Here is a 16,513-nt window from a genome sequence, read left to right as displayed (position 1 = left end):
GATCTACTCATGCTAAGAAGATGGATGCCGTTCTGAATGCAAGCTGCTGACATATCACAGGTTGTTTAAAACCAACAAACACCAACAGCCAACACCAATGGGTATCGCTCTTCCTGATATAAGAAGAACGGTAGCCAGCAAGAAAGAGTGACTCAGTCAAACACCAGATGAGAGGCACCATCTACATGGTCATACACCTATACTCAGCCACCTAAAGTCATGGAAGAGCTTCATGAATAGTGTTGTTCCATTACAATCAACCCCATCTAAAGCCCGCATTACCTTGTGGAAAGATCGGCTCGCCAGTCTCGAACAACCCCCAGCGATGGAAATTCTACCGGATGAAAGCTGTGCCCCAGGAGCTAATTGCAACTGGGCAACCTGGAAGTGCTTTAACAGACTTAGGACTGGTGTAGGTCGTTCAAAAGTGTCACTAAGCAAATGGGGATATACAACCAGCCCGACAACTTGTGAATGTGGAATTAAGCCACAGACTATGCAACATCTCCTGCAATGCCTGTCGCTAGAGGAACCCTGCACTGTTGCAGATTTTGCGATTTCAACAACAAGGCGCAAAACATGTCCAGTTCTGGCTGGGTCATGTATAGACTGTCCGTGGACATGATAAGAAGTAGTAAAGGACTGTCTCTAAGTTCTCATGCTCAAACTGATATATCATAGCCCATGGCTTAACTCTGGCTTCTCAAAATCACTGGTTCAGATCAGCCCCAGAGTCAAAATGAACACATTAGGATCAGTTCAGGATTAAAGGATGTGAATCAAGATTGTGTCCTAGTCCTACTGAGATGCACACATTGGGCTTGATTTTTAGGCCCCAGTCCTGGCCAAGCGCTGCTGGCCAGCGTGCTGGTTCCCCGGCTCCAACACAGCCCAATTTTTCCTGTCCAATGGTATCCAATTACTTGTGTATCTGATGCTGTAGATGTCAATGTAGCAGATTCATGTCAGCAGGGAATTTCATTCACAAGTAGAAACCGTCAAACCATAAGACATTTGGCACAAAAACATTGTAATGGGTGAGAAGGTAAAATATATCCAATCAGTTTCCTACATTACACAGTGACTATACTTCAGTGAGGTAATTCATTTACTGTAAAGTGCTTTGAGACATCTGGTGGTCGTGAGGAGTGCTAGAGAAATACAAGTCTTTATTTCTTTTCTTTCCTTATTCAGGGGACACATTTCTTTCATAAAGATAGGGGTATCACACGATGCAATGTAAAATGTATTATTATGCTGCTAAAGCACAGCTTTATAGTGTAACTGATGGTGTCCCTGCAAGATCACACATTGAAGTTAATGAGCCTTTCTGTATCAATTTAGTAAAAGCTAATTATTCTTAAACAAATTATTAAATCAGAGATCAGACTTGTCTTCTTCAAAAAAGAAAACTTTTGAAGTCAACTATTTTTTATTGGTGGAATATTTTCTCTATTATTGAAAATGATTTTTTATAAGAAACAGATTTTAGGTGTGAGATGTGAAGTGTGAGAAATTTTGATTTTTGAGATTTTGAGCATGGCAGGCACATCTCAAAACTCACTGAGGGTTCCCCATTTTTACCAGTGTACTGGGGATCAATTTCAGCATTCTTTCCATGCAAGAGTCAATCAGTGGCCATGATTATTGCCAAGATGTTTTTTGGTCAAACGAGTGAACTTTTATCTCAAATTTCTTAAAAGCAAGAACGTACAGCAAAGTTGTAGGAAAGTTCGCGGTAAACATTTGGCATTTAGCAAAAGTAGCAAGTAAGAATGTGCAGCACCTCTGTTTCTTCTGGGGACACAATCATAGAAACACTAACATTTCCTAGGCTCTTTCCTGGGCTGTCTCCAGCAGTTGCCTTCATGGCCCCGGTTAGGTTGCTCAACACCTGCTGCAACTAGTTGGAGATTGCATGGTGTACCAGTCTGTCTATTTGTATCTAACTTTTGTAATTGGCCTCCTGTACTATAGTAAAGCAGTCTTGCTCTCACTTCAGGCAGATGGGCTGCTGACCCATTTACAGAACCGCTTGAATATTGCACCAGGTTGAGCCTCCTGCTTTACTACACAGAAGGGGAACTTGTGCCCAGTACAGGAGGCCAGTTACAAAAGTTAATAACAATAGGGTAATTATATTAGATGATTTCAACAATCCCAACATTAATTGGGATAGACATAGTGGCTTGTATAGAATGCATTTCTTGAAATGTGTACAGGAGAACTTTTTAGGTCAATATGTAAAGGGTCCAACAAGGGATGGCGCAGTGCTGGACCTAATTCTGGGGAATGAAGCCGGACAGGTGGCTGAGGTGGTGGTGGGGGAGCATTTTAGTGATAGCGACCACAACGTGGTAAAGTTTAAAGTTTGTTATGGACAAAGAAATAGACAAGTTGCAAAGAAATGTTTTGGATTGGGGGAAGAGTGGATTTTAGTAAAATAAGGCAGGATCTGGCCAAGGTAGACTGGGAACAGTTATTTGTGGGGAGATCGACAGAAGAGCAGCGGGGGGTGTTCAAAAAGGAAATGGGGAGGGTACAAGCTCAACATGTCCCTCTAGGGTGACAGGAAGGAGCAACAAGCCCAGAGAACCATGGATGACCAGAGATATTCAGGTTATAATGAGAAGGAAAATAGAGGCTTTTAGCAGGTACAAGGGAAGCAAATCAGCAGAGTAATTAGTGGAGTCTAGAAGATGCAGGGTGGAGCTTAAGAAAGCAATTAGGAGAGCAAAGAGGGGATACGAGAAAGCTCTGGCTGGTAAAAGTAGGGAAAATCCCAAGATATTCTATAAGTAGTTCAATGGGAAGAGGATAACCAGGGAAAGAGTAGGGCCCATGAGGGACCAAAGGGGCAATCTATGGGTGGAGCCAGAGGACATCGCTAGAGTGTTGAATGAATACTTCACGTCTGTCTTCACCCAAGGGAATGAAAATGAACGTATCGAACTCAGGGAGAGAGACTATGAGGTTCTTAAGCAAATTGATATAGGGAGTAACAAGGTATTGGAGGTGTTAGCAGGCTTAAAAGTGGGTAAATCTCCAGGTTCGAACGATTTGTGTCCCAGACTGCTGAGGGAGGCAAGGGAGGAGATTGCAGGGGCTCTGACCCAAATTTTTAATTCCTCTCTGGCCACAGGGGAGGTGCCAGAGGACTGGAGAACAGCTAACGTGGTTCCGTTATTTAAGAAGGGTCGTAGAGATAAGCCAGGGAACTACGGGCCAGTGAGTCTCATGTCAGTGGTAGGGAAACTATTGGAGAAAATTCTGAAGGAAAGAATCTATCTCCATTTGGAGAGGGAAGGTTTGGTCAGGGATAGTCAGCATGGCTTTGTCAGAGGGAGGTCATGCCTAACAAATTGATTGAATTTTTTGAGGAGGTGACCAGGTCTGTAGATGAGGGTAGTGCAGATGATGTAGTTTATATGGATTTCAGCAAAGCCTTTGACAAGGTCCCACATTGGAGACTTATAAAGAAGGCAGATGCACATGGGATACAGGGTAATTTGATAAGGTGGATTCAAAATTGGCTTAGTTGTAGGGGACAGAGTGTGATGACAGAAGGATGCTTTAGTGACTGGAAGCCAGTGCCTGTGCTCGGTCCCCTATTATTTGTCATTTATATAAATTACATAGATGACTATGTGGGGGTAGGATTAGTAAGTTTGTGGATGACACAAAGATTGGCCAAGTGGTTAACAGTGAGGTTGAGTGTCTTGGGCTACAGGAATATATAGACGAGATGGTCAAATGGGCAGATAAGTGGCAGATGGAATTTAACCCTGAAAAGTGTGAGGTGATACACTTTGGAAGGAGTAATTTGACAAGGAAGTATTCAATGAATGGCATGACACTAGGAAGTTCTGAGGAACAAAGGGACCTTGGCATATGTGTCCATAGATCTCTGAAGGCGGAGAGGCACGTTAGTGGGGTGGTGAAAAAGGCATATGGGACACTTGTTTTTATCAATTGAGGCATAGATTACAAAAGTAGGGAGGTCATGTTGGAGTTGAATAGAACCTTGGTGAGGCCACAGCTAGAGTACTGTGTGCAGTTCTGGTCGCCACATTATAGGAAGGATGTGATTGTACTGGAGGGGATGCAGAGGAGATTCACCAGGATGTTGCCTGGGATGAAACATTTAAGTTATGAAGAGAGGTTGGATAGACTTGGGTTGTTTTCGTCAGAGCAGAGAAGACTGAGGGGTGACCCTGATCGAGGTGTACAAGATTATGAGGGGCATGGACAGGGTGGATAGGGAGCAGCTCTTCCCCTTAGTTGAAGGGTCAGTCACAAGGGGACATAAGTTCAAGGTGAGGGGCAGGAGGTTTACCCAGAGGGTGGTGACGGTCTGGAATGCCTGCCTGGGAGGGTGGTGGAGGCAGGTTGCCTCACATCCTTTAAAAAGTACCTGGATGAGCACCTGGCACATCATAACATTCAAGGCTATGGGCCAAGTGCTGGTAAATGGGATTAGGTAGGTAGGTCAGGTGTTTCTCACGTGTCGGTGCAGATTCGATGGGCCGAAGGGCCTCTCTGCACTGTACGATTCTGTGATTCTGTGATTCTGAACCACTGCATGTACCATATCACGTGGTGTAGGTGCTGTTAGGAGGGGAGTTCCAGGATTTTGATCCAGTGACAGTGAAGCAATGGTAATATAGTTCCAAGTCAGGACAGTCTGTGACTTGATGGGGAACTTGCAGGTAGTGATGTTCCTATGCATCTGCTGCCCTTGTCCTTCTAAGTGGTCGAGGTTGTGGGTTTGGGACGTGCAGTTGAAGGAACCTTGGTGAATTAGATAATGAGTTTGTGAGTCCAAGATATGGGGCAGAGACAGGAGTAAGTACAACTGACAATGATTGGGTGCCTGGAAGCGGGTATACATAGAAGCCCAAAGTTAAAGAAATGGAGAGTTCACAGGGGACTGTAGCACTGGGTATGAGTATGTTAAATATAGAGAAAAGGTATCAATGGATTTAAATACAAGGATGGGACAAATAACCAAACTACTCACACGGACTTATTCAATTCTTACTGGCTTACATAACCACTGATCTTTTTCTAAAAAAGGAGAACACTGAAAAAACAAATTTTGTTAGATTTACTGGAACTGTACCATATCATGGGTGTGTGCTTCAAGTCAAGGGAGGGGTTTCACTTCCTGGCAACAGTCCTTTAAATCTGCAGAAATTATCTGATGGTGTGAAAGTGCAATTGCTGAAAACTCAGCCAACTTTCAACATTGGGTAAATGTGCCACTTGCATCCAACATGAGAAAACAAATGGTTGTTGCACCATTTAAAACACCTTCAAACTAGGCAACATGAAGCTGTACACAAAGGTGCGACAAACTTTCACAGATGTGATTGTTTTGAAGCAAAAAGCCAAATGAATCGGAAGTACCAAGTTCAAAAATATTAATTCGTGAAGTGCCAGAATTGATGTCACAATGCTGAACCTCATAACTTCAATAAGGCAAGGCTGGTGGCACCTAACATCTGTACTTACAATCGCTTTTTATGCAAAATCGGGAATTCCCTTCTGAAACCTCCACCTCTCCGACTCTCCTCCTTTAAAACCAATCTCTTCAACCAAGCTTTTGATCATCTGTTTTATGTGGCCTGTACCACTCCTGTGAAGTAACTTGGGGCATTTTACTGAATGCAAATTATTGCTGTTGATATGGACAACTATATAAAATTAATAGTTGTTTGATAGTACAGAACTTGAGTATTGTTGAAAAAAGTCATTCTGTCAAAGCTTTTTGTCTTGCTCTCATCAGGACAATCGCAAGAATATCAATGTCAGGGGAAACAACAACTTTATACTGTATGAGAAGGGACTGTTGAGTGGCTTGTGATTGTCCTGATGAGTGCAAGATGAAATGCCTATAGAATTAATTGGCATTCATTAATTGCAGACTGGCCCATGTGGAGGCAAGCACTAAAATTTGGATCAGTGTTTTTCGAGGACCACCCATGCCAAAACATGCTAGGTCCGATGTGTCCAGAGGAAGGCCAGTGGTGCAGCTGCAGAAGCTCCTCCAACCACTAGCAACAACAATATGAACTGTCAGTTCTGTGGACGTCCATACTGTTCCCACATCAGAATCTTCAGTCATGACAGGACTCATAGCAGGCAATGAAATCATTTAGAGCTTTGGCATACTTGAACACTGGGTCTGCCACAGTGAGATAACATAGATACTGCTGCAACTTCAAGCGTTAAGTGTCTAATTTTGTGCAACTCCAACATCATAGGATTCTTAAAAGTCACTCCCAGACATCTCCTCCACTTAGTCTATTACTATATTAAAAGCACCTGAAACTAGAGGAAGGAGTAAGTGTGATTGCATTGAGCCAGGTCAGGCAGAGCTATAATTTGCGGTGAGAGTCAGTTCCATTGGATCTCTCCACTCTTTCTTTATACATTGCCAAATTTCACCAAAGCAGGGCTTGAGGCTTCTTGTTGAAAGAGGTGGGCCTTCTGCAGCGTTATCAACTCCAGTTGGATGTATTCCTAGAGGTTTCATCACATGACCTTTGGCCACCAATCACTCCACACAGTCAATCTGCCTTTCAAGCTTCAACCTATTCAAAGTCCAATTGATCCAAAGCTCAGATCAGGAACATGAACTTTCCTACTCTTAGCTTTGCCGATTTTTCTCTGTTGGCTGACTATTTCAACCAGCATGTCTTTTCAAGCCAGTGGCCATCTCCTTAAACTGGATTGGCACTTAACAGTTGTTCAGCATCACAATGTATTAACCTATTGGACCACAGGGGCAATCTGCACCGAATATACACCTTTCAATTCTGCTCTCTACTTTTATGTGCAAACCCTTGAAAATATAAATGTCAGAGCCGAATTAAAACAAAAAGATCAGCAGTATTTGCAGTAACACAAAATAACATGGAGAGTGGAAAGGCAGAAGGACAAGGTCAGACATCAGCAGAAGCACTAAAAGCAGGAGGTGAAAGAGTAGTAGATGCAACGAAAGAGATTATTGATGAGCTATGGACAACAGTTGAGTGGCCTTGCAAATGGACTATATCTCAGATGGTCACAATGCCCAAGAGAGCAGCAGGACTGTCCAAAACATCGTACGCTAAGTATCATCAATCATGCATCTAAAGTTTTACTTACATCATCGGGCACAGAGTTGCCCCCCACCTCCCTGTGTGAATGGAAAAGCAGTAGAGGGGAGTTCAGCTTCATTCCTGGGAAGGGTAGAATTGACGCCTTGCATGTGGTCAGAAATCTCACGGAGAAATGTGAAAATAAACAGGAAGTTCAGCTTTGGCTCATGTTCATAGACTATGACAAAGCTTTTGATGCTGTCCAACATGATGTTCTATGGAAGACTTAGAGATTTTGGAGTGCCCAAAAGTCTTATGTGGCTAATACAGGAGCTATACAGAAATGTTTCAGGAATCGTCAGAGTTGGCGATAGGCATACAAACCAATTCCAGTTTGAGAATGCAGTCAGGCAGGGGTATCTTCCGTCATCCATGTTTAATGCTGTGTGAGAGAAGATAATGAGGATGGTGCAGGAGGAGCTACCAGAGAAATGTGGCTGCATCATACGAGGTTGTAGCATGTGGAATCTCAGGTATGCAGATGACATCACACTCATAGTCAGAACAAAGGAAGAGATGGACATTATGACAAGCCTCGCCAAAAGACACACTGAGTCTTTTGAACTGAATATAAATGAGGGAAGGACAAACATTATGGCTCTAAATGTCAATGGAAAAGTCAAGATTGGAAGCATCAAGATAGAGGCAGTGGACAAATTCAAGTACTTTGGCTTGATGATAAACACCAAAATTATATCCAAGAATGAACTCCTGGTTAGGTTTGCTATGGCAAGAAACATGACCAATGACTTAACTAATGTCTGGAAATCCAAAGAATCAGCGTGAAGCTAAAAAAATCTAGTATAGTCACTAGTGTGGAGTGTTGCACTCTATGGATGTAAGAGTTGGAACCTGAAGTTAGAGGATGAGAGGAGGATAACAGCTTTTGAAATGTGGGTTAGGACCAGGATGCTCAGAATCAGCTGGATGGACAGAAAAACTGATGATAGGTTTGATCAAGAGTAAAGTTCAGGAATCAAAAGGATTATTAAGTACAGATAGAGATGGAAAGACAGCCAAGTCCAGACATTGGAAACGAAGACCCAACAGCCTTGTCCTGACAATAACTGAAGGAGAAATTGAGGGTAAAAACAGAAGAGGAAGAAAACAAATCGGATGGGTGGATAACATCGAGACGTGGAACTGTGGGAGGCTTGAAGACAACCAGAGAAGAAACAAGACAATGCTAGTGACCCCATTAAGGCTGTTGACAACCTTAACAACTTGACAACTAATGAATAAAAATATGTATGAATTAGTACATTGCTGCTTTCTCCAAGTTAGCCATTATCTCCAGAAACTTGCAGAAATGGTGAGTGCCAAATAGCTGCACGCTACCTTAGTTGGCTGAGCATTTCCTTTACACCCCAGCCCATCTCCTGGAAACACCATTCATCTTATCAGCCAACCAAGATGACACTGGATTGTCCCAAGTGCCAGTGATTTACGTAAATTGATCTAACAAAAGTGGCCCAATTTTAAAAAGAGCACATACAATAAATTCCTAAAGTATGCAAAGGAAGAGAAACTTAGTTAATTAACAAGGCTATTATTTTCTGTACCATCAATATGTCCAGTGCCTGGTCTCTGACAGGCTCTAATGTGCTGAGGTACACTGTGTACTCTTTTTCCAGGGCCACCTGAACACAGGCAAGGCTACAGAACAGAGACATGTGGGTGGGCAGGCGGGCAGAGTGACACCCACACTGCCCCTCCACACCCCCACCCCAGCAGATCACATCTAACCTGGATCTGTGGATGGACACCTTGGCCAGGTCCGGGAGTAAAACCATGAAGTGCTCCTCCAGCGTGCCAATCGCATTCAAATAATGGGAGAGGGGCTGCAACCCACCACATGCCATTTATACAAGGGACATGGTGCTGTATTTTTGTGGAGTCAGGTTGGTTCCGGAGACTTTAAAAATTGTGGGCATAACCCGGATACGTAAGTCCTGCTCCCAATTCGGGCAGGTCCCACCTTTGTTAACAGAGGGAAGGGGACAGGCCAAGACAACACGGACAGGAAACCCAAACTCAGTAGCGCCATTTGAAGTTAGTGCCCCACCGTTACTGTTCTAAGGGCCTTAAGCTGCAGTGTGGGAGTGCCAAATTTAAGGAAGAGGTGTAAACACATGTCAAGGGTGGAGAAGATCTGTTCAAGTGTCATGACCTGAAGTTATTGAAATCCACAGCCCTTTAGAAATGAAAAAAAGAACAGGCTACTGCTGTCAGTTGGAGTAAAAAAAGCAGACAGCTTTCATTGGAAGTGAATTGATTGACAGACCATATGGTGTAACTTAGAAAAAATAATTAGTCATCTGTTCCTGAAGTTTCAACGGATTTCATTGTTGACATTTCCCAAAGACTGTCATTACAGTTGAACATGTGATGAATGCTTGGCTGAGTTTCAAAAGCTCCAAAACCATTTACCTCAGCAGAGGTCTCAGCTCAAATTTTGATTGGTAGTCTTAAGCAGCTATCAAATGATTAGCCATCTTTGATGGGGTTAATGAATAGAAGTTTGTTTGTTTTTACAACAGATTGACTGAGGGGGATTTAAAGATCTTGAATGGGTTTCATGAATGAGAGTTATTTTTCAGTATCAAGCGTCAATGAGACCCAGAGCTCTCTTAGGTTGATAGAAGTATTTTTCACTTCCACATTGCTCCTGAGGTGGTCTTGAAGTGGATACTGGGTGAGTTGCTATGGAGGTGATATGGTGGGGGGAGGTGGTTATGAGGAGGCATGGAGGTGGCAAGGGGATATGGGGGCATGGGGGGGCAACGGGGTGGGTGGGACGGTAAGGGATGATGGATAGAGGGGTTACCAGTCTTTTATACAAATGTACCAAAGTCTCGGAGAATTTAGTTAGGCCCTCTAACCAGCCTGCCTTGGCACTTGAGTGCTTCCATTGCCGCCTCTGAAAAGCGACCAGAGGCAGCGGGCCAGACTCGATCACAGCAGGCTCAACCTGATCAGAGCCCCACTTCCCCACCGCCCACCCCCACCACTTACCATGCAAAACATAAGAACATAAGAAATTAGGAGCAGGAGTAGGCCATTTGGCCCCTCAAGCCTGCCCCACCATTCAGTAAGATCATGGCTGATCTGCCCCAGGCCTCAATTCCTTGTGCGCGTGTGTCACTTCCACACAGATGAGTCAGAAGATTTCCTGAATTGAGCTTCATACCTCAACAGCAAAGATCTGGCCCACGGACTCAATCAGGCTGCATAAGTTCCAGATGTGGCCTGGTAGACTGTGAATTGTCTTATAAAAATCATCTAGTGAACCTAATTATTGGGACTGGTGCTTGCAACATTCTGGAGCACCTTTCTATCTTGTTCATCACACTAACCCTTCATGAATGAAGGCAGATTCGGAAACCTGATGGAATTCTGGGAGCAGGACTTGGAGGGTCCATTACGGAAGGAGGAATAGCAAAATGCATGAACTTTATATAGAATTTTTAGCATAAAAACATGCCTTTCAGGCTGGTACATACCGGTGTGTATGCTCCACTCGCATCTCGTCATACACTTAAAGGGCCTCGGTTTGGTTTTGGGGGAAGGAGCTCAGTTCCCAGTACAGCCAGCCCCAGGTCTAAAACTAGGACAGCCAATTAAAGTTCACACAGTGACATGCAACATTGCACAGGTCCACTGGCACACATTTTTCACAAAATGGCAGTTATCTCAAGAAATCAGAACATTCTGATTGTGGAGATAAAAGGAACCAATTGGAAGTGGGAAATGAGAAGGTTGGAAATGTACAGTGGGTCACAAGTTAAGGTCAGATAAAGAAGATTTTTCAACCCATTCAATTTCACCCTTTCAAAGCACCAGCCTCTCTGTTTTCCCATTGTAGCCTTCAGCTGTTTATGAAATGAGTTCAGGTCACACTGACTAGAAGGCATTAGCTGCATACCACCAAGCGTGTTATTGCATTTTCCATGATGCGCCATGTGTACCACAGGGTGTAACAGCATCTCAGATTCACTAGGTGTTATTACTAACAGTTGAGAGAAATCTCTGGTCTGAGTCACAGTACCAGTAGGACTCAGATGGTTAGCCCTGCCCAATATGGAGCTCAGCATTTGGCAATTAGCCGTCAGCACCTGAACACACAACGGTTACAGTAACTGTTCAAATTGAAATTCTTTCTGAGATTAGAATGTGGCTTTTTCTCTACATATGTACCTTAGTGTTATTTTAAATTTATTCTTTCATGACATGTGGGTGTCACTGGCTAGGCCAGCACTTGTTGCCATCCCTAATTACCCTTGAGAAGGTGGTGGTAAGCTGCCTTTTGAACCGCTGCAGATAGTGCCTGTGGTGTAGGTACACCCACAGGGCTGCCAGAATTTTGATCCACTGACATTGAGGGAACAGCCATATAGTTCCACGTCAGGATGTTGAGTGACTTGGAGGGGAACTTGCAGGTGGTGATGTTCCCATGCATCTGCTGCCCTTGTCCTTCTAGGTGGTAGAGGTTGTGGGTTTGGAAGCTGCTGCCAAAGGAGGCTTGACAAATTGCTACAGTGCATCTTGTAGGTGGTACACACTACTGCTGCGTGCATCAGTGGTGGAGGGAGTGAATGTTTATGGTGATGGATGGGGAGTCAATCAAGCGGGCTGCTTTGTCCTTGATGATGTCGAGCTTCTTGAGTGTTATTGAAGCTGAACTCATCCAGGCAAGTGGAGAGTATTCCATCACACTCCTGACTTGGGCCTTGTAGATGATGGACAGGTTGCAATGAGGAGTCTCATTCCGCAATGGGTTGGCTAGTTAGACTATGATGAAGAGAACCTTTGGAATTCTCTACCACAGGGAGCAGCAGGTGCTTTCGAATCAGAGATCAACAGATTTTTGGACACTAAGGGAATCAAGGGGTACAGGGCACAAGAAGGTGTATTTGAGATAGAATATCAGTTATGGCCTTATTGAATGAAGAGTAATCCCGAGAGGCTGAATGGTCTACTTCTGCTCCTACTTCTTATGTAACGTTAGGTAGCGGCACAGTGGTAGACAGTCAGGCAGAAGTTGCCCTGGGAGTTCTCAACATTGATTCCAGACCCCATGAAGTCTGATGGCATCAGGTCAAACATGGACAAGGAAATCATCTGCTGATTACCAGGTACCGCCTTCCACCACCAGTACCCCCAACCCGCCCTCAGCTGATGAACTAGTACTCCTCCATGCTGAACACCACTTGGAGGAAGCACTGAGGGTGTCTAGGGCACAGAATGTACTCTGGGTGGGGGACCACAAATGTCCATCACCAAGAGTGGTTCGGTAGCACCACTACTGAGCGAGCTGGATAAGTCCTAAAAGTCTTAGCTGCTAAATTGGGTTTGTGGCAGGTGGTGAGGAAACCAACAAGTGGGAAAAACATACTTGACCTTGTCCTCACCAATCTACCTGTCCATGACAGTATCAGTAAGAGTCACCTCTGTACAATCCTTGTGGAGACAAAGTCCCATGTTCACATTGAGGATACCCTCCATCATGCTGTGTGGCACTACCACCTTGCTAAATGGAATACAGATTTAGTAACTCAAGACAGGGCAGCCGTGAGACACTGTGGGCCATCAGCAGCAGCAGAATTGTACTCAACCACAATATGTAACCTCATGGCCTGGCATATCTCCCACTTTACCATTACCACCAAACCAGAGGATCAACTCCTCCAAATCACACGCTATCCTGACCTGGAAATACATCGTAGTTCCTTCACTGTTAGTGTCAAAATCCTGGAACTCCCTCTCTAACAACACTGTGGATGTACCTACATCACATGGACTGCAGTGGTTCAAGAGGGCAGCTCACCACCATCTTCTCAAGGGCAATTAGGGATGGGCAATAAATGCTGCATAGCCAGTGATGCCCACATCCCATGAATGAATAAAAAACATCCAATTGAAAGGATAATGGCCAACTTATTTGTATTTCCATCATTTTCTAATTTATTTTTAATACATCACATTGTGGTTTAAACCCATTTTTATTCCCCTGTCATTAGTCTCCCAGATCATAAGCAAAGTGTCAGCTGTGATTCAATAGGTAGCATGCTCACCTCTTGAGTTAGGAGATTGCAGGCTCAAATCCCACACTGGAGTATTGGGCACATCATCTAGGCCTATACTCCAGTGCAGTACTGAGGAAGAATTGCACCATTGAAATCTTTGGGATGGGACATTACACTGTGCTCCCCTCAGGTGGACAGAAAAGAATCCCAAAATATATTTTGAAGAGCAGGGGAGTTCTCCCCAATGTTCTGACCAATATTTATTCCTCAATTAACATCAGTAAAAAGCAGATTAGCTAGCATCATATTGTAATTGAAGGGAGCCTGTTGTGTGGACATTTCAATAAGTACTTCATTGGCAGTAATGCACTTTGGGATATGCTGAGGTTATGAATGACTCTATAATAATGCAAGTTCTCTCTATTCCTGTTCTACACTCATTACTACTAGCAGCCAGGTTCATGGCTGGCAATAGTGATAAACAGTGATTGGTAAGAAGCCTTCAATCAATTTTTTCCCCTCTGTCCCTCCAATATAGGGAGATAGGCACACTTCCATTCACCATGGAACTACGCAGGTCAGAATAACAATAGGGGGATTCAGGAGAGTCGAATCATTATTGTCTCTCACTGTGGGGCTGCTCTTGGCTTCCCCTACCATCTATAATCAGCAATGCAATGTCACCTTTAACATCAGTTGTGTAGCTGTGTCATGTTTATAAACCTGATAATCATGCAAAAAATATTTCAACAGAATAACAAGACAGCATTCAGTGGCTGGCAACAGTTGAACTATTTGCTTATAGAATGCAGCAGTGCCATCTGTAGGGAGTAGAACAGTAGCCACAAGTTACTTTGTAACCATATAAAGGGGTGAGGTTTTATTATCCTCTCAATAAAGTAAAGTGAAAATCCCAATCTTTTTATCAAGCCTGTATATCATCAGTTAAGACTATAACAATAGAAGTCCAACTGCTCAAGGTGACAAGTATGCAGTTGCAGCTTTATGGAAAAAGACTTGCATTTATACAGCACCCTTCAAGACCTCAGGGTGCCTCAAAGTGCTTTGCAACCAAAGAAATATTTTTGAAGTGTAGTCACTGTTGTGATGTAGACAATGCAGCAGCCAATTTGCACACAGCAAGCTCCTACAGAAAGCAATGAGATAAAGACTAGATAATCTGCTTTTAATGACATTGGTTGAGGGATAATGACTGGCAGGACCCCGGGGTGATCTCCTCCTGCTCTTTGAAATGAGATCTTTTACACCCACATAAGGGGACAGATGGGGCCACAGTTTAACGTTTCATCTGACAGACATCATCTATGACAGTGCAGTAGCCCCTTCTGCATCCCCCAATTCTCTCTCTGATTTGTGCTAGACTGCAGTTTGATGGATGCCACCAAGTTTTGCTCAAGTATGTGTGAGTCAAGATAAATGCCTGCAATTTCCACGGGGGTTCTCCTGCTCCGGAGAAAACCATGGGCTTGCAAAGTGGGAGAAGGTAAGAAAATTCCCTGCAGCTTGTTTGACCAGAGCAGCATCATAAGCAATCCAGGTTGTTTTCCACAACTGCATTTACCAACACACATCATTGGATAGCAATCAGGAACAGAAGCCCAACAACAAGTTATATTTATGTTCCTCTCCGCAGATGCTGCCAGAGCTGCTGAGTTTTTCCAGGTATTTTTATTTTTGTTTTGGATTTCCAGCATCCGCAGTTTTTTTGCTTTTAAACAAGTTATATTTATATTATTTAAAATAATAAAACCTCCCAAGGCACTTCACGGGGTCTTTGTCAAACAAAATATGACACCAAGCCACATAGGCAGATATTAGGGCAGATGGCCAAAAGTTTGGTCAAAAAGGCAGGATTTTAGGAGTTTCTTAAAGAGGGAAGGTAGGGTGGAGGGGCGGAGAGGCTTAGGAACGGAATTCCAGAGCTGATGTTCTAGGAAGCTGAAGGCATGACTACCATGGAGCGATTAAAATCGAGGATCTGCAAGAGGACAGATGACCTCAGAAGGCGATGGCACTGCAGTCAATTACAGAGTTAGGGAGGGATGAGATTTATTTTAACCCAGAGATGCTGAAGGCCAATTATAGTTCCTCCAGTCATTACCCTGAATAAGGTCAGTCAGCTGAGTAGCCCTGATCACAATCGTCCTTTATTCCTGTCCTATATGGCTCATCCAGCAAGTGGTGCGTTGACCAACTAACTTATCTAAGAGAAGAAAAGAGTTGACGTTTCGAGTCCTCATGACCCTTCGACAGAACTTGAGTTCGAGTCCAAGAAAGAGTTGAAATATTTCAACTCTTTCTTGGACTCGAACTCAAGTTCTGTCGAAGGGTCATGAGAACTCGAAACGTTAACTCTTTTCTTCTCCGCCGATGCTGCCAGACCTGCTGAGTTTTTCCAGGTAATTCTGTTTTTGTTTTTGTTTTGGATTTCCAGCATCCGCAGTTTTTTTGTTTCTAACTTATCTAAGATACACGTGCAATTGCAAAACACTACTGCGACCTGCCACAGCCAAAGCAGCGAGATTGTTTTATCCCACGTAACTTTATAAATAATCAAATTTCAGTGATTAGAGCTGCTGCGATACGCAAATCGCTTTTGCACAGTTTGCATCTTTTTTTAAAAATATACCGACAGCTGGAAGAAAATAGTCAAAAAGTGACGCGAGAGGGGAAGACAACTGTTCACAAAGCAGGTAGAAAGCACTCACCATCCGAAACCCCCAAAAGAAACACTTCGCTTTCTTCGGAACATTGTTGCTAGAGTCTAGCTCTGCGCACTGACAATGCCAGAGAACCTCCTGCCTTTAAATTAGCCAAGCGGTGTGTAACAACAGGCTCCCAATTATTCACTACTTGAAGCAGTCAAACAGGAAATCTATCTACACCACTTCCTGGATCTTTCTGTGTAAATCGCTCTGCCATCAAGTGCAATGGTGTCGATAATTGATACACAGGGGCATTCTTGCTTATATATTTTGTTTTTCTCCTCTCTCTGGAGAGGCGGGGCAGGACGAGCTCCATCGCGATATCAAAACTAGAGAGAAAAAAATCAATTCCTCTTTTCTCACTTAGCCACATACAGAAAGGGAAGGGATGAAACCACACGTTTCCCTTTAAGCAATATGTGCTGCTAGGGAGAGCTGGTTTTTAAAACAAAATTTTAGTCGATTTTTAAAGTTTAAAGTTGTGGTTTTCTGTCGCACCAGAGACTGGCGAAACTTTGTGTCCAAGAGAAAGGAAGTCGGTGAAATCTTTGGACTATAAAGTGCGTTGGATATTTTTGCTCAACATTTGCCTCAAAAAAAAAGCAGCGGCGACTTG

The 16,513-nt window shown here is 43.6% G+C and overlaps 1 protein-coding gene across 1 annotated transcript in view; it reads right to left on the bottom strand.

The window, feature by feature from the left end:
* LOC121283199 (rap1 GTPase-activating protein 2-like) overlaps nucleotides 1-16,000 on the bottom strand; it is a 327,656-nt gene extending 311,656 nt beyond the window's left edge. Inside the window, exon 1 of the mRNA XM_041197449.1 lies at nucleotides 15,901-16,000. Coding sequence (XP_041053383.1) covers nucleotides 15,901-15,944 — 44 coding nt within the window. The 5' untranslated portion in view covers nucleotides 15,945-16,000. The remainder of the gene's footprint in view (nucleotides 1-15,900) is intronic.
* Nucleotides 16,001-16,513: the final 513 nt, after the last annotated feature.

This window comes from Carcharodon carcharias, chromosome 10 (assembly GCF_017639515.1).
Source record: "Carcharodon carcharias isolate sCarCar2 chromosome 10, sCarCar2.pri, whole genome shotgun sequence".
NCBI lineage: Eukaryota > Metazoa > Chordata > Chondrichthyes > Lamniformes > Lamnidae > Carcharodon > Carcharodon carcharias.
Note: the sequence above shows the minus strand (reverse complement) of the source record. Positions and strands in the feature narration are given on the sequence as shown.